General features: G+C 42.4%; 2 protein-coding genes across 2 annotated transcripts; one reads left to right on the top strand and one right to left on the bottom strand.

Annotated features, from left to right (window-relative positions):
- Positions 1-1,466: 1,466 nt before the first annotated feature.
- On the bottom strand, positions 1,467-6,725 carry LOC146611436 (lymphocyte antigen 75-like). The gene is made up of 6 exons (XM_085345616.1): positions 6,694-6,725; positions 5,081-5,276; positions 4,635-4,854; positions 4,188-4,523; positions 3,071-3,168; positions 1,467-1,604 (listed from the first exon to the last, which is right to left on the bottom strand). The coding sequence occupies exons 1-6, from the start codon at positions 6,723-6,725 to the stop codon at positions 1,467-1,469; spliced, it is 1,020 nt and encodes a 339-aa protein (XP_085201742.1).
- An 8,080-nt stretch (positions 6,726-14,805) lies between these two features.
- edem2 (ER degradation enhancer, mannosidase alpha-like 2) lies at positions 14,806-19,958 on the top strand. Its single transcript, XM_085344636.1, has 11 exons — positions 14,806-14,919; positions 16,122-16,232; positions 16,647-16,686; positions 16,800-16,905; positions 17,057-17,182; positions 17,278-17,489; positions 17,834-17,975; positions 18,239-18,363; positions 18,438-18,582; positions 19,061-19,182; positions 19,289-19,958. The coding sequence occupies exons 1-11, from the start codon at positions 14,828-14,830 to the stop codon at positions 19,751-19,753; spliced, it is 1,686 nt and encodes a 561-aa protein (XP_085200762.1). The 5' UTR covers positions 14,806-14,827; the 3' UTR covers positions 19,754-19,958.
- Positions 19,959-20,993: the final 1,035 nt, after the last annotated feature.

Here is a 20,993-nt window from a genome sequence, read left to right as displayed (position 1 = left end):
AGTCATCCACCCATTCACACACTGGTGATGGCAGCTACATTGCAGCCACAGCCACCCTGGGGCGCACTGACAGAGGCGAGGCTGCCGGACACTGGCGCCACCGGGCCCTCTGACCACCACCAGTAGGCAACGGGTGAAGTGTCTTGCCCAAGGACACAACGACCGAGACTGTCCAAGCCGGGGCTTGAACCGGCAACCGTCCGATTACAAGGTGAACTCCCAACTCTTGAGTCACGATCGCCCCGTTGATGATGTCACGGCTGTGTGTACTCAAGACTGAGTTTGTTGAACACAATATGGATAAGATCTTGGAGAAGAACAACGGGAATTGAGAGACCTGGTGAACAGTGACGGAAATTAGACCAACTGTAAAATTGGAAGCAGTTTCTTTGCACTAACCAAAACAACTACCATCTTCATCTCATGCGGGCCCCCCAGCGCCAGCTGGATGCTCAAGGCAAAAGGTGAAGGGAACAACAAAATTCTCCTTTAGATAACAAAACTGTATTGTGACTCTCTCCCCTCTCATTCAAGGCCACCCGAGTGGACCGAAAAGTGTTGGCTTTTGCCTAACCGAGTGAAGGGACACTTTATCTCGATTGAACATGGAACACACCCCCTCCGAACGCCTTTTAATGCTCATGTCTTCTGTGTTGTGAGTTTTCCCCCCTTAATAATAAACACCAGAAACTGCATTTATTTTTACTTTATCTTTATCTAATATTTAAATTTGTTTGATGATCTGAAGCAAAATGTGCAAAAAAATGAGGAAATGGTGAACAGAGTTTCACACCACTGTATACGACAACACCAGCATCAACAGTGAAACGCAGAGAACAGAGAGACACAATCAGAGACACGGGGAAGATAAAAATTACAACGAGCACTACAGATAAAATCAAATGTGTGAACACAAGATGTTACAAGCACTGAACTCATCAACATATTGTAAAAAGAACCAGAGACTCAGTATCATGAAAACTGGATGAAAATACAATAAACACAAAAATTAAGATTAATAACAATGAAAACAACTAAATAGAAACGATCGTAATGCAAACATGCATTTGGACGCAGTGTTTGGAGTGAGAGAACCGCTTCCCCGCTCATCCAGGACACTTCTTCAGGCTCCGAAAGTGTGACGTCCAGATGAATAGAACTAACTTTCCAGCTCGAAACAGAATCTCAAACTTGAAAATATTAAATACGTTTTCCAAAGTCAAAAACACGACTAATACCCGAAATGAGAAACTCTGAAATAAAATCTTTCTTTTTTCTGTTTGTAAAATCATCGGTCTGGGCTTCACATCACAAACGAGTAGCTAAAAACAGCTGTTCCACTTAAAATGTTTGATGTTTAACTTCATGTAGCATCAACTCTGACACCTTTTAAACTGATATAGTCACAAACATTAGACGGTAAAAAAATCCTAATAATTTTGAAAAGAACAAAGAATGAAAACTCTTCACAGGCTACTCTTGACTTTTCGAGCTTCCTTCTTTGTTTGCTTCTCATCCTTGTAGAAAACCTCCCCACCTGACTGCGTCCTCCAGCTCAGGCTGATGTCTCCATCGACTCTCTGGTCCTTCAGCTTCTGTTTAAGCTGCAACACAAAAAACATGTTTGCCTGAATGTCACTCAGAAAAACGTCTCCAGCTATATCCTGCATATTTTACTCAGCTGATTTGAAGGGATCATATTAATTAGAATTTAAATATAATTTACACTGAATATACTGCTGTCTTTTTGTGGGCAGTGACATCACAGGCACATAAATCACTTCACTGGAGGGCGATTTGAGGCATGCACTGTGTTCAGCACACACCCCACACAGTTTGGCTGAGCAATCATGGCGGCTACTCTAGAGGTGGAAAACTCCTGTAGGTGGCACCAGTCTGCAATAGATATCCATGTCATACTGCATCTGTGTGCCAGGAGCAGGGAGGAAAGCCCTCCACAGGGTTATTACCACCACTCAATGCGCTCTACCCGCCCACGCAGACTATTGTCCTTCCCACCCTGAACCTCTGCCAAACTTCTCAGGACATTAAACACAAAGATAAATAGATTAAAAATGACAGTAGTTATAGCTTTTGGTTAAAAACTAAGTGCTGGTGGAAGTTTGCAGTTGTTTAAATAAAGAGTGCATGCAACAAATGTCCATGTGAAATGTGTTGTGTTATCTTTGGTTTTTTTCCCAATAGAATTGTTGTGATATTTTGATACCATGGTAGCATTTACAGGATATTGTTTTGTAGTGAAAACTGTTACTCAATAAGGCCCATTTACTAGTTGTTTTTCTCTTTCTCTGTGACCCAAGAATTGATGTGTAAGAATCACAGGCTGGTACCCCAAGGTCGAAAATACCACAGAGACGAGACCACTTCCTTACTCCCATCCTCCCTTCCTTATCCTTTAGAAAAGAGCTTGTTAAAGGCCAGGTGGTTTGTTTCAGAATTCACTAATGAAAGAACTCTGTATTCTATGTCTAGGAGAGTATTTTGCTGGGATGATCATAAATTGTAGCTGAAGAGATAAACTACACAAAGGATACTTCTTTGCTCAGAAGGCAGGAAGACGTTTCCTTATTTGGTCTGTACCGGTTTGAACTGAGAACATGCTGACACACGAACCTTTTTCCTCTATATAAGCTGTTGTATACTTAATAAACCTTTGAGTTGATTGTGGGAGAGCAATCTGAACAGTCTGTGTCACTTTGTTCTCCTAACTGCTCCCGGCGCTGTAACTAACCTGCTGAACGGCATACCTGAGTGTTACTTTGAATAATTAGGAGTCTTATAAGGAAAGGACAAAACTCTGCTTATCGCTCACGCCACGGAGGAAACCCGGGATGGAAATTTCCTTCAAGAATATTTACTGGTTACTTGTATGTTTGAGCTGGTTTTTCAAAGTTTTTCACTTTGTCGATCATAAAACTGGTTTTGGACATTTTTCAGTTGGGTGTCTACACCACATGTGTAGTTGTAGTTTTGTTTCCAAAATTCAAAACCCAACAGAGTGCTGAAAAAGATGAAAAGGAAACACAAAGTAAAAATCTAAATGATCTGCCTGTTTCAGCACGTCTTCCATCACAGCAGGGTCACTCAGGTCCACACTGGAGTTTTTCACCAGTCCCAGTCTCACTACATGCTTGCTGCGAGCACGTACTTCTGTAAATGAAAGAAAATAATGGTTAGGGTTAGCCGAAGAGAGAGCACACGCTGCTGTTTTTTCACTGAAAGGTGCTATCATCTCCAAACTGTACAAAAGTGGGCATGAAACTCTACATGCACAAAGCCTAATTTACATCATGGAGCCCTGCTCCCCAAAGATGACATAGATGTAACACTGTGAAGCTGGGTTTTAGAAATAAGTAGTTAAAGCTTTTAAAACATGTTTAATGCCCTTTTCTGTCAGCACAGGACCTGACATTACCAGGTTAGCTGGTCGCTGCTAAAAGTCTTACATTAGTTTATATTAGCTAACTAATAGTAACAGGAAAAGTCTTTTGCTTGTCCAAATTAGTTTTATGTAAAGAACCGAGGATAAACTGCCCACTTTCACTCTGTTTCATAAGCAGTCAGTGGGTTTTTTTGTCGTTTGGCTAGCTGCACTGAAACTGGAGATCCAGCTGTTAGCTGCAATGTTCGGGTTTGCAAAGCACTTTATGAATGAGGACTGTGTGGAGGAGAGCCTTGGAGCCAGTTTACAACAGCACAGGTTACTACATGCACATCACACCACAAACATAACTGTGTTTCTTGATTTTTAGTTAGCTAAAGTAAACTAATGCAAGTCTACTGACTGCAACCAAACAGCCAACCCTGTGATGTCACGTTACGTACTGACAGAAGATGGTGCTAGACATGGTTTTAACTTTATGCAGCTGAGCGACAGTTGAATCTGTGTCAGTGTTAGATAGATAGATAGATAGATAGATAGATAGATAGATAGATAGATAGATAGATAGATAGATAGATAGATAGATAGATAGATAGATAGATTCATGCACACTTTAAAGGTTTCACTTCCTGGTATTTTGTTACATTTTTCAATGCAGCCTCCAGAACAGTTACTGTACATGTTTGTCATTTTTGCACAAACAGAGGCACAACAGCGCTGCCCTGTCTCTGCAAAGTTGAGCTAAATGACAATACTGACGGGATAGCATAGGCTAGCTTACCACTGTAGCAAACAAATGCTCTCTTATAATCACAGTTCCAATCTTCCCATTTTCCTTCCTTTCCAAAGTATGCTGCCACACACATCTCCTTGTGAAAATTGTTGTTTGGTTCTTTTGTATCCCAGTATCTAAACGAGGAGCTGGATCCATCTATCCACTTCCAGGAGTCTCTGAAAAGGCCGATCCAGGCTTTTTTCCCTTTGGGTATCAGCTCCTTTATCTTCTGGTTCTCTGACATGTTTCTCACACTGGCCAGGTCGGTGTAATTAGCTCTGCAGAAGCTCTGGGCGTCCGTCCATGTCATCATGTTTTTGATGAAGACAAATGTCACATCTGACTCTGAAAGAGATAGAAACAATAAACATGAAGGCAAATAGAAGCAGAGTCAGGAAAGAAATCACAGAAAAACCCTGTATGTTTGAATGGTTCTGTATTATTTAAAGTCCTCACCTGCGATGTAAATGCAGACTGCATTACGGACGGCATCACAGTCTTTGTCATTCCATAATCCGCTGTCAAACATCTCTGCACAACATTCAGTGCCTTTATAGTTATTCGGTTCCTCAGGTGACCAATTTCTGAGCTCAGGTTCTCCATCTTTGTAGAAACCCGTGTCGTCCATCGACCACCTCCAGCTGTTCACGTCGTTGTACAAGCCGATCCAGGCTCGCTGTGTTTCATGTGTTTCATTGGGCAAAGGTGTGACATAAAGAACATGAACTCAACCGTTGGCCCAATAATACAAAGTAAATTTTAGCTCTAAGGACTTAAAAGGTTTAAAATGTACGAACAAAAAGTATTTTTTCTGATTTTCACATTACAAATTTCATGTGGATACCTTGAGCATCATCTGCATCTTATATAATTATTAAAAACGATGTTAAGGAGATATTTACATTGCTGTATTCTGAGTATTTCATTTTTTCCAAGTCTGCCATGTTGTTCAGAGTCTTCACATCCTCCATGCTTTCTATTGCAGCCAGGTCTGTGTAATACTGTCTGCAGTGCTGCTGTGCTTCAGTCCAGTTCTTCTGCTCATAAACAAAATGGTACTGACGCTGAGCACTTGAGGAAACGGCCCACAGCCCTGACACAGATGTGAATATTAATTACATGGTGAAAAACAAGCAAAACTAGTCTCTCATCCATTTCAGTCTGCTCGGTCGTGTTGATTATTTAATCAGTACAGCGATTAAAGAATGGTGTGTAGTTAAAATATTATTTATAGTTGTGAAAGTCACCAGATGAAAAAAATAATAAAGCTATTTATTTATTGTTAACTAATATTAAGAAAAATAGATTAAAATACTTGCCTGAAACCGCTTTGATGAACAGAAGAAACTTTTCCATCCTCGTCTGTTGCCTGTTTCATGTATGACGGTAAACATGGAGCTGCAAAGTAATAAGGAGGAAATAATTTAGATCAGATTTGCATGTCATAAAGGGGTAAATGAACTCATTGCCTCAGTCGTTATTTAAATGGAGAGAGAGGGGGGGGGGGGGGGGAGTTTCAATAGTAACCAGAGTATATGTTGCATGTTCTAGTTTTATATGGGTCGTCTTTTTTACACGTGACTTCAAGCTTATGTCCCAGTGGCAGCTGGGTCACAAACTGGGCTTAGCATGACTGTGTAGCATTGAGAATTTATACCCAACAGCCTGTGCTGTTCATGTTCTAGAATAAGATCTTCATGAAAACATCACTTTCTCTTGGGTCTTGATTAGAGTGAAGACTTAACACTGGTTAGGCTCCAGGGGACTTTCTGCTTGTTGTAAAGCATTCTTGAGTTTGGGAATGGATGGCCTGGAGGACGTGTTACTATCCATCCATCCATCCATCTTCATCCGCTTTATCCAAGGCTGTGTCGCGGGGGCAGAAGCCTAAGCAGAGAGGCCCAGACCTCCCTCTCCCCAGCCACCTCCTCCAGCTTATCCAGGGGAACACCAAGGCGTTCCCAGGCCAGGCGAGAGATATAATCTCTCCAGCGTGTCCTGGGTCTGCCCCGGGGCCTCCTCCCGTGTTACTATGTAAATAAAAAGATGCAGCACCGGTGCTCACACGTTTACTTTAATCTTAAATTGTGTGTGAGGCTAAGCCGGTGAGGAGAACACCAGGACTTTATTGGCACAACCCATAAGATATCATCTGTGCACAATGTTCTTCTTCTGCTGTCTGGTTTTCCACCTTTCCAATTTCTGAACTCAGCCTCACTATTTTCATAAACAGCTGTAAACCTACAGCTGTTTACATCATCATACAGTCCAGTCCAGGATCGCAGCCAGCAGGTGAAACTTTGATCATACTCTCATGAGCCTGTCCTGTCAGTGATTACTCCATGTGTCCAATGAAGACGTGACGTGTACGAGCATTTGAACAGCCAGTGTCAAAAATATGTTTCAGTTAAACAGAGAGAGTGAATTCACATCGCTGTCTGTTATCAGATTTGCTCAAGTCCACCATGTCAGGGTCTTCACATCCTCCATGTTTTCTATGGTGGCCAGCTCCAATGCAGCGGCGATGAACAGAACAAGTTTCTCCATCCTTGTTTGTTCTGCTCGTATCTGTCACTGCACACACTCAGATAATAAAATAACTCAGGAGGTTATACATGAACACGTTAATGTTTACATCATGCAAAGTTATTAAAAGGAGAATATTTGCTTGTGAGGTTATTTCGTGTCATATAACTGATACTGGAGACGCTGTTGGCTGGATGATGTAACCGTGGAGCTTTACTGATGCTGTTGGGATGTGATGAAGTTTCCTGAATGAACATAAAGGAAATGTGTAAGGAGTGATCATAAGGCAGCGATGTCTGTATGTGGATACCTGCTGCCAGCTCCATCACAAAGCTGCACATTCAGTGTCATTTAAGAGAAACAGGAGAGAGCAGCGTCAGACTGCCAGCAGCTGAAAGATCAATGTTTGAATTTTGTTCTTGTTTTCACATATGGCAAATTTTATATTACTGTAAGTAATTCTCTCCTTCAGCTGCATAAATGAACTAAAGTGGCTGTTGATGTAATTAAGGCATCAATTTAATTTTTTTTTAACTGATACTAGTAAGAGGAGACGTTACAGTTATAGGTCATAATTCTGGGCTCTTGGGAAAATTAACCCCAAAAACCAAAAGGTTTGACCAAAACCACCTTTGCCATAGAGTAGGCTGAAAATTAATATCCAGCATATTCCATTTGTTGGATGTTTGTAAGTCTCGATCCAGCATCATCCAACCATCCAGTGCCCGGGTGTGGTAAGCGGCTATGGAAGGATTATCTCCAGCAGTGTGAGGCCAGGTAAAGACATCTGTGGCCTGTGATGAGATGAAAACTTCCCATGCCAAGGCTGTATGGAGGAAACACTCACACCTCTCTGCAACTTTCCCCAGACACCTCCACATTTCCACCTTTTCCTAGCCTGTCTGCTTTGGTGAGGGACAAACCTGACAGACACACTCTGCACAAGGTCAAATAAACAAGGGTTGACACCCGCTGTGTGGAGCAGGGTGCGTGCTATATTATAGATTACACATCAGAGGAGAACTAGAACAGCGACACAGGAGGAGCGACACATCCTCCTGCTTTAAAGGAAAGGACTTGTTTCATACACTTTTTTGTGACAACAATCAAAATTCATCAAAAAATTTTCTCCCATTCTTTGTTTTCCTTTTATTTATCAGCACAGGTTATGCTGCTGTCACACGTACAGTTACTCAATGTTACCAGGTCAGTCCAGCAAGCCAACTTTCAGAATCGATCCTCATCCCATCATGAAGCTGATGGATACAAAGAAACTGAAAGTAATATTTATCACATTTCACGGGATCCACACAAGGATTTAATGAAAAAAATGACTAAAGAGGCAAAAAATAATGAAAACAGATGAGGATAGCAGGTAAACAAAATCAAATGAAAACAGCACAAAACTCCACAATAGTTGAAACAGTTAAGATCAGTAAAAGAATCAAAAGATAAAAGGGACAAATCCTCAGCCAAAGACACTAGTGACAGACTTAAACTGAACGTGAGCCTTTATTACAGCAAAGCAAAATACAGACAAAAGCAAAGGGTGACAATGACGAAACTAGCAAAACCTAAACTGGAAGAAACCTAAAAACAAGCACAAAGAAACTAAAGACCTGAGACATGGAACAAGGTGTCGCGATCCTGGGTCTTTTGATGTTTATGGTTTATGTTTAAGTTCATTAGGTTATCTAACTTCATTTGTTTATTAGTTTCCCCTTGTGTTTTCAACCCCTGTTAAGTCTCCCTTGTCCTTCATGTGTTTCATGTCTGCGTTTCATTATGTTTCCTATTTTATTTTGAAAGAGGTCCTGTGTTGTGTTCTGTTTTACTCTTCCCCTGTGGCGTCGTTATGTTCATGTTGTGTCTGCTGTGCCTTTCTGTCCCATGTTTCAGGTCCCTATGTTCTGTCTCCCCAGTCTGTTAAGTTTACCTCCTCCTGTGGCTCATTCCCCCTCGCTATCCCCGTTATTCTCCCTGTGTTTCCAAGCACGATTTATTATTAGTTTTCCCAGTTTAGTTTTGTTCTTTGTTTCCCTTCCACACCAGCAATAAAGCTGTTTTTTGAGTTTGCGTTTGGGTCCTTCTCTTGCCTGCACACAGCCGTATTGTGACACAAGGAAAGCTGGAACATGAGAAATGCAACAGGAGATGTGCAGACAAAGGGCTTAAACACACCGAGAGATAGCAAGGGAACGAGACACGGGGGGAGAGCACAGCTGGGAGAAATCACAATGAGACTGGGGGGGGAAGCAAAACTGGGAACATGAGACAGGCACAGAGACAGGAACCAAGAAACTAGAAACTATGAATAAGAATGAAATAAAAGACTATTAATCATTCAAAAACACTAAATGCTGGGACACAGACCCACTATGGAACGCCAGGACTGCCATAATGAATTAATTAAATACACCATTAAATAATTAATTAAATGTGGCAATAATTAATTAAAATTGGAATTAATTAATTAAATAAATAGTTATGACACATGTAATTAATTAATTATTGACACATTTAATTAATTATTTATGTATTTCACATTTTAATTAATTATTGACACATTTAATTAATTAATTATTGACACATTTAATTAATTATTTATGTATTTCACATTTTAATTAATTATTGACACATTTCATTAATTATTGACACATTTAATTAATTATTTAATGATATATTTATTTATTTCATTTTGGCAGTCCTGACGCCTGGCTCTCATCATGAAATAATTTTATCTGTCAGCCTCACCCATCAAACTCAGGGGGCGGGGTTAACGCTGATCGAGTCAAAACCATTGCTTTGGCCTGGTGGCCATTGTTTCTAGCACACAACAACCGGCATGTGGAAGCTAACAGAACTGAGCTTTGAAAAACCCTGTTTGTGTGTTACCAAATACCGTTTTAATATTTTTTTAGCCGAGAATGTAGTGGTTTAATCTTCATGTGTCTGGTCGGTTTGTCAAGATACAGCCTCTTTGCAAAAGTGTTTCGATGATTTCGGAGATGTCTGCCCAGTCTCACGGCAAAGCGTGGGATAGACCCGCTCGCCTCGCAAGCAATCCCACCGACAAAGCGCAGGCCCCGGTACACAGCTGTAGTAACCCCCGCTGACTTCTTTTACTGAGGTTATATTTATCGATGTTTTATTTCCTGATGTTCTTATGTGTCCTACGTGTTTCAGTCGCCAATTCTGAATTATAACTAACATTAAAAACATGTTTAAGGAGGAGAGAGAGCAAATAAATCTGTTTAACATCTGATCTTTGGGTTTTTGTTCAGTAATCAGCGTGACCTGTGTATAAACACATAAAAGAGATAACGTTGGTGTTTCCGTCATGTAGTAACTGCTGGCTTTAACTGTACAAAGGTTGTTCGACACTATGAAACACATACAGACTTCATGATGTTCGGCTAATATTTTTATTGTGAATATTAATCATGCTGACCTCGCTCTGTACACCACGCAGCGAGGTCAGCATATCCACGATATCCTCAGCTCCATGAGTTAACACAAAGTTTCCCAGCTGACTATCTAACTGCCAACTATTCCAGAGACGTGAAAATATACAGCATAAAGAAAAGTGTAAGAGACTCAGCAGCAGATTAGAATAACAGTTATACATTTAATAAATCACCAAATGAATCCAAGAAACGAGAAAACCTGTTCGGACAGTTTGAGTTTGTATTCCCTCAGCTGCAGACTCGCTGCTGTTTAAATGTTTCAAAAGGAAGATTAGATATAAACAAACGTCAAACATAGACTCAGTCTGCCTTCACATTTGATATGAGGCCAGCACGTATAGTGGCCTCAGCAGGCTATTACTGAAATACACGTGCTATATCATAAACTATGATATAAATAGGGAGGTCCTATTAACATGTTTAGTTTTAAAGGACACCTTCCTGCCTTTAGTCTCATTCATGAGCAGTATTCGTTTTCTTCTAACATCCAGAAGTCTGCACAATGTGTTTCATAGTTTGTAACAAGCCTTTGACAGGTAAACATAACATGACCGAAAAAGCAAAAAAAAAGAAAAAAAAAAGAGAGAGAGTGTTGACATAAGAAGAGAAAATTCTCTCAATTATGGAGACAGACAAATGGTTCATTTATGTTTGATGTGTGTTTATTCCTCCCTAAATATCGTCGGTGAAGTTCGCCATGCATGTCAGATTTTCCTGCGCATTTTTATACCTCTGCCAACAGAGAGAGAAAAAAAATCACATTCTAACAGACAGCTGGTGCTTAGAATACAGTTGAATAACTATTAAAAAACAGATGATATTTAGATGATAGTTCAGTCTAACACATGTGCCAGTGAACCATTAAACGTCTGTGAAACTATGCAGTTATGAAACGTAACTTTAACCTCAGCCAAACCGATTTGCTCAGTTGTAAATAAAACAGCGAAGTAAACGTGACCCGACAGACAGAACCTGAGTGAATGAAGTCCAGCGTTTAACCACTGAGAGCTAAAACTCAGCTGAGGTTTCAAAGCTGTGTGCCGGTGATTGGACATCAGCCGCTGATAAAGCTGTTCGCCTATAAAGTGCTCTGTAAGGAAACGAGCTCCAGCAGCTCTGCGCTCGGGGAAAACACTATATTTACTTATCTTGTGCAGAAAAATGCGCTGACATTGCGTTATATCGAGCACCAGCTGCCCAGTTAAACGGTGACTATCACCAGGTAACTAGGCGTGTTTCTTGAATTAGCAGCAGGTGTTAAACAGCTGACAGATGAGGAGGAGGATGCATGCAGGTAAACTGAGGGTCTGCTGAGCTGATCGCTGGTTTCGTGAGAAAAATGTCAGCTCGTTCTTTATGTTACAGAAGCACAGAGACACAAGACCAGGCGGAAAGAGACGATCGTTCGGTGAAAATGAGAATCTGCGAATGCAACATGTGGAACACGGAGAGTGGAATATGTAAACAAACCGGTTAACGTACCCCCTCGGTGCACTCTGCATGCTAACTGTTAGCAGAGCTAGTGAAATCTCTGAAAACATCTGAGCACTTTTGCAAACATGTTCTATGTTGACAACCTGACCAGACATACGTCGCGACATTCGCGGCTAAAACACTGTTAAAAGTGTAGCTGGTGACAGAAAAACGGGGTATTTTAAAACTACACCACCATTGCTGCTTGTGATTTGATCTGCATTCTGGGATAACTGGCTGCCCCAAGTCTACACAAGCAATCGATTTTCTAGGATCGACCTGTTTTGACTTACTTTGCACGGCAACCAATCAAATGTTAGAGAAGCTGCATGGGCAGCGTTAACCCCGCCCCCTGAGTTTGATGGGTGAGGCTGACAGATAAAATTATTTCATGACGAGAGCCAGGCGTCAGGACTGCCAAAATGAAATAAATAAATATATCATTAAATAATTAATTAAATGTGTCAATAATTAATTAATTACATGTGTCATAACTATTTATTTAATTAATTAATTCCAATTTTAATTAATTATTGCCACATTTAATTAATTATTTAATGGTGTATTTAATTAATTCATTATGGCAGTCCTGGCGTTCCATACTCTAACCCCGTGGGCCTGAAGCTGCTGTTTAACCTGAGACACACAGAAAATGTAAGCCATAAAACTGTAATAGAGTCAATTCTTGACTGCAATTTTGTTCTTTTACAAGAAAACTATGTCCTATAACATTATCATATTTGCCAAAATAATTACTGTTTAGGCCACTACAATAATTACAGTTGCTGGGCCTTTTACAAAGCCTTAGGGAGAGAGGAGAGGACGCACATACCAGACCGGTGTCTTCTTTTTAATGGGAACAAAATAATTTCTGTTAATATTTACAATCTGATGTGGCAAACATACTGGTCTTGTTACACACCAGGGGGGTCAAGCCAAAGAAAAGACAGAAAAAACACAACATCTGAACCTCCAGAGTTCTGCAAACAGTCTTTGGACAGATGAGACCAAGAATAATGTGTCCCAGCGAATGAAAGACACCGCTTACAATCTGAAGAATATCACATCATGTGTGGCTGCCACCAGTTTATGATGATGTGGCTGCTGAGAGAAGTAGCAGGAGGAATCATGAAGTGGACTCTCAGCTCAGGTTCAGAACCTGCAGAACTGATGGGACAGAGGGATGATGGGCCAAAGCAAACTGCAAAAGCAACCCAAGAGTTTCTCAAGACCAAAGTGAAGGCAGAGAAACCCACAAACAAGCAGGAATGAAACACGGCTGCAGTGAAACGCTGAGCAACACAAAGGAGGAAAGACAGCATTTAATGATGTCCACGTATTCCAGACTTCAGGAAATCAGTGACTGCAAAAGATTTTCATCAACCTTTAAAAAATCCATATCACAGTACGTTGGATCGTCCAGTTACCTTTGAGCCTTGGAAATCTGGCTATCTAAGTTGAAAATGACTAATAGTTAAACAGCTCAGTACTTTTGTTGAACCCCCTGAAATAAATCTGTACGTCTGTGCTTCAATCACACGTCGATTGATTTAAAATCTGTTTTTTGTTGAGAAGTTCTGACTTGTATGTAAACTGGAACTCTTGTTGCCTTTAAAAATTACCAGCTTCAGCATGTCGTCCATCACAGCAGCACGATTCAGATCCAGATGAGCGTTTTTCTCCAGCCTGATTCTCACCGCTTGCTTGTAAACAGGATCTTTTTAAAGAGAAAAGTAAGGTTCACAGTTAGCCAGTGAGGTTCACTGAAAGCTGCTTTCTGTGCATTTACAACAAACACCCACTGGATGTGCTGCCTGACTCCACAGAATTTGATGCATTATTAGTTTTGAAGTCCAACTTTCCAACTTTTATATAAATTACTTCTGTTTTGTTTTTAAGCTAAATGCACTGCATGCATGCAGCCGTGTGTAGCTGTAGCTGAAGGCTGTCTGAATCATGGCTTACCACTGTAGCAGACAAATGGCTTCTTCCAGTCACAGTTCCAGTCCTCCCAGTTTCCAGAATGTTTAAAGTATGCTGCCACACAGTTCTCTCTCCAGTATTGGTTATTTGGTTCTTTTGTTTTCCAGTATCTAAATGTGGAGGTCCTTCCATCCGTCCACTTCCAAGAATCTCTGAAAAGGCCGATCCAGACAGCTCGATCTTCAGCAGACACCAACTCCTTTACCCTCTGATTCTCTGACATGTTTCTCGCACTGGCCAGGTCTGTGTGATGAGCCCTGCAGTAGCTCTGAGCCTGAGCCCATGTCATCGTTTTGTCGATGAACACAAATGTCACAAACCAGGATCGCCTCAGGTGTGCTTCAGTTAGTTAAATAGTAGCTTTGTGATAAGCTCTGAAACTAAAATGGCTTTATTATTACTGAACATCTCATATAGTTTTTCTGATTGGGGGAAAAATTTGTCACTCTAAAATACAGTGGAGCAGTAATAAATGGAAGCATTCAGTTAACGTGCAATGATAGAGATTACATGGCTGTAGGTCTTTTGCACAAGTCTGTCATGCTGTTCAGGGTATTCACATACTCTGTGTTTTCTGTAGGGGGCAGGTCTCTGCATGTATGTATGTTTGGCTCTTTGACAACAAAACAAAGACTTTCCACACTACTGCAAGTGTACAGTATTTTGTGACGTGTGTCCATCCATATTTGCAAAGTTATCTTTTTAATACTGGCTCACTCATTATGTAAATAAATAGAGATAAGTATAATTTTAATTAATAAAATAAGAGATGAAAATAAGAGACAGCTGGAAAATACATTTAGCTCTACGAAATAAACGTTCTCTGAAATAAATACAACGGAGCGTAATTTTAAAATAAAACTTTTTTGTATTAATTCATATCTGTATATATTTTACAGTCCAGTTATATAATTTGTCATTTCAATGGCTCTACTGTCGTCATTGTCATATAATCAGTTTATTAATAAAGGTTTATTTAAAAAACAAAAAAAAACGTCCAATGAGATTCCACGTCGAAAGTCCTCGTCAGCGCACCGGTTCGACGCATGCGCAGATGACTAACTTCCTGCTTCCTGACAGCTGCACAACAACAACAGAAGACTTTTCGCTCTGTGCTCCGTGCGTGTTTCCCCGATCTTTGATTTCAGGTCATATCTGTGTCCGAGTCCACCTGTCTCACCTGTCCGTCTGTCTGTCTACATGCGCGCTCCCGTGTTCGCGGCGCTGCTGGTGTGGGTGCTGACGGATGCGGCGGCTCGTCAGTTCTCGGAGGAGGAGATGGCTGCTGTCAGGTACGAACACCAGCTCCGTCTGGACTCGGTTTAAAGTTGAGTTTTGTGCAGACACCACCCATCCTCCCTTCATCACGCCAGCTGGAGCGAGTCTGAGGGTGGGTGCGTGTGTCTGAAGGGGCAAACGCGAACACTAGACTGGGATCCCACTGTGAGTTTGAGAGTGGGGAAACTCCCACAACACAATAATCAAATAATAATTGTAAAGTGTTTTTTTTTACTGTACGTTTTATCTAAGCAAGTATTTCCACTCAGCAGTCATCTTAGCAATGCGTCCGGCAGATGTTTGGGTCGTTTTATTGTATTTTATTTACAAAGTCACCACACTCAGACCACGAGCAACAGCTGGCGACTGTGGGGAGGAAGAACTCAAGACCACAAACAAGACAAAAAACAAACTGTGGAAGAGAGATGCCAAATTTAATGATATGCAGCAGTGGCATTAAAACAATATAAGATAAATGCGAGTGCGAGTTGCCTTGACACAGAAATTCATTTGCATTTTAATCGTCTCTCATTTGTTTTTTGTGTTTGACTGATTCTGTTCCTGAGCAGTGGGTGTGGGCAGGTTTGATGTTTGTGGAAATATTTCACTCTACTATCAGCTGCATTTGCCTCATAATTTGAACGCTGCCTCCTTCTTTCTTTTGACTTAAGCAACTGACATGTGCGTTTAATTTTGTCAGATATTTCAAACTGATGATTAAGAGAAGTCCCAACATATTCACAGGTTAATCGGTTTGTTTTTAAAAGCTTTGAATTCACCTGAAACACAAACGTTTTTAATGTGTCGATGAAAGCACACAGATTCGTTTAGGTGATGTAAAGTATGAACTCTGGTCCTAAACAACCTTAAACAGCCATTTGTGTACAGCTCGATCTGCTCTCGTTCGTTTGCGTGTTTGTTTGCCTGTGTCAGTAATGTGAGAAGCTTTTATTCTGAAAAACGTTGAAAGTTATTCTAACTGTTCAGTGGTTTACTTTGCTTGCTTTTCCGAAATCCCGTTAAAAAAGTTGCTATGGCTTCAGAGTGTTTCCATTTTGATTCTAATATATGTTGAAATATTTTTGTACTTGGATGTTTAACGTTTTTCACACGAGGGAAAAATTGCAGAATCCAATTTTTACTGAATTAGCTTCATCTAATTTTGAATGCTTTGATAAATTGTCCCGTCCTTAATGTAACAAACTTCATCTCTCAGACAGCGCATCAAATCCATGTTCTACCACGCCTACAACAGTTACCTTGACAACGCCTTCCCCTACGATGAGCTCCGCCCTCTCACCTGCGATGGACAGGACACGTGGGGCAGGTGAGGCAGTTTAAAAACTTGAATGTAAAGTACACTTTACTGCAGTGAACTTTTCTTTACTTAGAAAATCGGGTCAAGTTCAAGGACACAACATGTGAAAATCATTTCCCTTTAATGAACAGATTCAAGATTTCTCTTATAAAAGTTTAATAAATTTACTGCTTTTTCCAAAGTCCAACACATTACACACATCACATTAAAAAATTGTGACTTAAATATTAAATTATACGATTATGATTTTTTCTCTTGTTTATGTATTTATGCATGTGGAAGGAAGTTACGTTTAGACAAAGAATTTCAAAGTAAAACATTGAAAATATTCTCTTCAATTAAAGTGGTTCAGAAGAAAACATTATGTCAGGTTAAGAGTTGCCAGAGACAGTAAAATGACCCCTGCTGCTCTTTTCTCCACAGTTTCTCGCTCACTCTGATTGACGCCCTCGACACTCTGCTGGTAAGACTGGAAACAGACGTTTTACGTTTACAGAGCCTTTAACAAACACCGATGAGCAGATGTTGTACTCCTGTGCCGTGACACGACAGTCGTCCGATGTGTTCTCTCTGAAGGTTTTGGGAAACCGTACGGAGTTCCAGCGAGTGGCGTCGATCCTCCAAGACACCGTCGACTTCGACATCGACGTCAACGCGTCCGTGTTTGAAACCAACATCAGAGGTACTGACGGACGATTCGGACTCTGAGGGGAAACTCATGTTCAACATTTAAACTGCTGTTTTTATATACACTGCACCTCTGGGCACAGGAGCTGTGGCAAAGGAGAGTGTCCACCTCAGGTTAATGTGTGTGTGTGTGTGTTTGCGTGTAGTTGTGGGTGGTCTGCTGTCAGCCCATCTCTTGGCGAAGAGGGCGGGAATAGAGCTGGAGCCCGGGTGGCCCTGCTCAGGACCGCTGCTGAGGATGGCCGAGGACGCCGCCAGGAAGCTGCTGCCTGGTGTGTTCTGGCGTTTCAGACTCTCTAGTTTTAATGAACTACTTTGAAAAGCACACATGAATAAATCAGTGAAATTTGTCTCAACAATAAATCAGCGTTTGAGACTCCCACCGGCATGCCGTACGGTACGGTGAACCTTCTGCGTGGCGTCAGTCCCACTGAGACACCGGTCACCTGTACCGCTGGCGTGGGAACCTTCATCCTGGAGTTCGCCACACTGAGTCGACTAACGGGAGACCCGACATTTGAGAACGTCGCCCGCCGAGCCCTGAGAGCCCTGTGGAAGACCAGATCTGACATCGGACTGGTAAATAAAGTGTCTGCTACAACCGTCCGCTCACATCCAACCCAAAGTGCAAACATGGCAGCTAAAGTCGGAAAAGGCCTAATGAGCATTTGTATAGGGTGAGCCACTGATAGGCCAGCTTGTCTTCCTTGGCTAGTCAGTGAAATTAATTTAAACAAAAACAAAAACATTTAAATATGCTGATTTTATGCGAAAGTTTCTGTGGAGGGCTTTGTGCCAAATCACAGCAGTCCTGGAGCTGGTGAAGGAGCGACCCTGCCAGAGCTCGCTGGCTTTTAGCTGAATGTGTCAATAAAAAAGGAACAGCCCTCCTACCTGTTTCTGTCACCTGTCTGCCCGCCCAGGTGGGGAACCACATTGACATCGTGTCCACGAAGTGGGTCGCTCAGGATGCTGGTATTGGCGCGGGAGTCGACTCGTACTTCGAGTATCTGGTCAAAGGAGCCGTTATGCTGCAGGATGAAGAGCTGCTCAGCATGTTTCAGGGTAACAGTCACAGCGCTTCCTCCTGACAGCTGCTAAGCAATTTCCTGTTTTAGTAAAAAAAAAAGTTTGATTTGTGGAGACAAATAAAATATTTTTTCTAGCCTGTAAGTTGTCGTCAGGGTTGGTTTGTCCGATGCTTCCAGCTGCATAACTTCTGCACTTTCTGGCAAAAGTTTTGTGAAAGCTTCAGTTGATGCCTCTGTGCTAACAAACAGAAGGAAAACCAAACATCTGATGTCTGATCCTGTGATGTCTTTTATCAGCGTATGATCGAGCCATCCAGAACTACACCCGCTTTGACGACTGGTACCTGTGGGTGCAGATGCACAAAGGAACTGTGTCCATGCCCATTTTCCAGAGTCTGGAGGCCTTCTGGCCCGGCCTGCAGGTGAGTGAACGCACAAACACAAGTCTGTAACGGGAGGCTGTTAACATACAAACAAAGTTAAATCTGTGTTTCAGTCTCTGCTGGGAAACCTGGACAGTGCTGTGAGAACTTTCCAGAATTATTATTCTGTGTGGAGACAGTTTGGAGGACTGCCTGAGTTTTACAGCATCCCTCAGGGTTACACTGTGGATAAGAGAGAGGGCTACCCACTGAGACCAGGTCAGTCCACTAACACCCTCCGCCTATCGCGTTCTGTCTTCGGGGTCAAAGGTTACAGTCGGAGCTCATTCAGACTAATATTTATCAGCTTCAGGGAGTGATGGGAAGCTGGTTGATTTTTAGTGTCTTGAGATAATCTGAGCTAAACAGCAGGTGAGTAATGCTTTCTGAGATGGGCACCAACACAGAGCTTTATCGCAATAATATTTATTGTGATTTATTTATTGTGTATTATTATACACGCACAGTGTTGCTCCTGAGTTCAGCCCTCATCACGTCCCACCCCCTCAAGCCAAAGCTTCAGATATGAACTACTACCTTTCAGGACATCCCTCTCATGCATGCATGGAGATGAACCTTGAAGGCGCTGATGTCAGTTACCTGGGTGTCATAAAACTCCGGAGTCTAGTTTTTGGTTGTTTTCTGAGCAACTTTAAGTAACAAACCAGCTGATCTTCCTTCTTCCTACGTGTTTCAGAGTTAATCGAGAGCGCGATGTACCTGTTCAGGGCAACAGGTGATCACACCTATCTCCAGCTGGGCGTCGACGCTCTGGAGTCCATCGAGAAGATCGCCAAGACGCCGTGTGGATATGCCAGCGTAAGTCCCACTATCAGTTTGATTGGCTGGCCTTAGTTATCACTTTGAAGTGCTCGTGATTAAAAAGAGCTCACGAGTAAAGTTTTCCTCGCTCTTCTTCCTGCAGGTTAAAGACCTGCGAGATCACCAGCTGGACAACAGGATGGAATCCTTCTTTCTAGCTGAAACCATCAAGTACCTCTACCTGCTCTTTGACCCCACCCACTTTCTGCACGGCGGAGGGACGGAGGGGGACGGGTCGTGGGAGGAGGGTGGGGAGGCGGGGGAGTGTGTGTTAGGGGCAGGGGGGTTCATCTTTAACACGGAGGCTCACCCTCTGGATCCGGCGGCACTGTACTGCTGCGGCCGGCACGACCAGGACCGCCAGGAGCTACAAGACATCCTGCTCACCCTGTCGCAGCCCGGCAGCCAATCAAAACCCCCTCCCAAACAGACAGAGGGGGGCAGCCAATCGGAGAGCATTGCTCTGAAACCCGGAGAGAAGAAGACGCCCCCTCTGCTGTCCTGCCCCGTTCAGCCGTTCAGCGCTCGGCTCTCCATCCTGGGGCAAGTTTTTACCGACGACACGTGAGACTGTTCGACTTCCTCCGAGCGTCTCGCCGTGAGCGACTGAGTGAGACCCGAATCTCAGCAGCTCAGTGAAAACAGAGTTTTGAGGTTTCCGTTTCCTAAACTGACCTTCCTACACAGATCTGCTGGGGTTCGCTTTTTTGTTGCTATGAAGGAGCTCAGGACCAGAACTTTGCTGTGCTTTGTCGACTCAAATGTAATTTAAATTAAAGAGAAAATATATTTTTATTTAAAACAAATGTTGTTTCTTGTCTGTTTTACACGGTTGGTGATGAGGTGTTTTTTGTGCAGGCCAGGGCTTTTACTCTCTGAATGCCTGACAGTGTGTCGGTCACCACTGTGCTGCATGAACACTCTCCCATTAGGGCGTGGATGCACCACCTTGGGGTGTTGGTGGGGGGCTGGGTGTCCTGCAGTGTCTGGAACTGGGATTCTTGCAGCAGATTGGCTGGTTCCTTTGAGGATGTCGGGTGGTGCGTCCGTGGATGGCGATGGCTCTGTTTCGTCCACCTGACGGGTCGTATGTGTCAGAGCCACATTTCCTTCAGATGTTAGTGGTTCTGTCGTTGTGGCCGATCACTGTAGTTGACAGTTGTTGTTTGTTACAGTAGGCGGTACGCCTTCTTCAGCTTCTGTGAACCTGCCTCCATTAGTCTGAAGCCTGTTTGTTTATCCTTTGTGCGTTTACTGTCGTTGTTATAGTTACAGCAGACAGGAGTTACATCCCCAAATGATCCTCTACACCAGGGGTGCCCAATCCCGGTCCTCAAGAGCTACCGTCCTGCAGCTTTTAGATGCATCCTTGTTCCCACACACCTGAATCAAATGAATGGCTTGTTATCAGGCCTTTGCCAAACATGATGGCATGCTGAAGAGATTAAACCATTTGATTCAGCTGTGTTGGAGTAGGGATGCATCTAAAAGCTGCAGGACGGTTGCTCTCGAGGACCGGGATTGGGCACCCCTGCTCTACACCAAAGAAATAGAGAAATGTCTAAAGGTCATCACGATATAAGGTTGTAATGACTTTGATGCTTTACAACCACGCAGCTCCTCCGTAGGGGTAAATGTGTTTAATCACTTAGAGGTCACAACTACGGAAACGACGGTCGGGTCACCGAGCTCGAGCAGTCTGCATTAACTTCCCTTTGCACCATTTAAGGTTTCGTCTTCACTCTGAGAGTTTCTGTGACCAGCCAACGGTTTCTGAAATGTGGGGACAGATTTATAAGTTTCCAAAA

This window comes from Diplotaxodon limnothrissa, linkage group LG20, assembly GCF_057381915.1.
Source record: "Diplotaxodon limnothrissa isolate DT_005_m linkage group LG20, D_limnothrissa_male_GT1.1, whole genome shotgun sequence".
NCBI lineage: Eukaryota > Metazoa > Chordata > Actinopteri > Cichliformes > Cichlidae > Diplotaxodon > Diplotaxodon limnothrissa.
The sequence above is the reverse complement of the archived record's forward strand: the minus strand, read 5'-3'. Positions and strand labels throughout refer to the sequence as shown.

Bases quoted from the DNA above. Each gene is read 5' to 3' on its own strand.
- LOC146611436 (XM_085345616.1), bottom strand. From the start codon at position 6,725: ATGGAGAAACTTGTTCTGTTCATCGCCGCTGC. The intron at 4,855-5,080 runs GTAAATATCTCC...CATGAAACACAG, and splicing joins AATACTCAGAATACAGCAAT to CGAGCCTGGATCGGCTTGTA. The intron at 4,524-4,634 runs GTGAGGACTTTA...TATCTCTTTCAG, and splicing joins AGTCTGCATTTACATCGCAG to AGTCAGATGTGACATTTGTC.
- edem2 (XM_085344636.1), top strand. From the start codon at position 14,828: ATGCGCGCTCCCGTGTTCGCGGCGCTGCTGGTGTGGGTGCTGACGGAT. The intron at 16,906-17,056 runs GTACTGACGGAC...GTTTGCGTGTAG, and splicing joins GTTTGAAACCAACATCAGAG to TTGTGGGTGGTCTGCTGTCA. The intron at 18,364-18,437 runs GTGAGTGAACGC...TCTGTGTTTCAG, and splicing joins CCTTCTGGCCCGGCCTGCAG to TCTCTGCTGGGAAACCTGGA.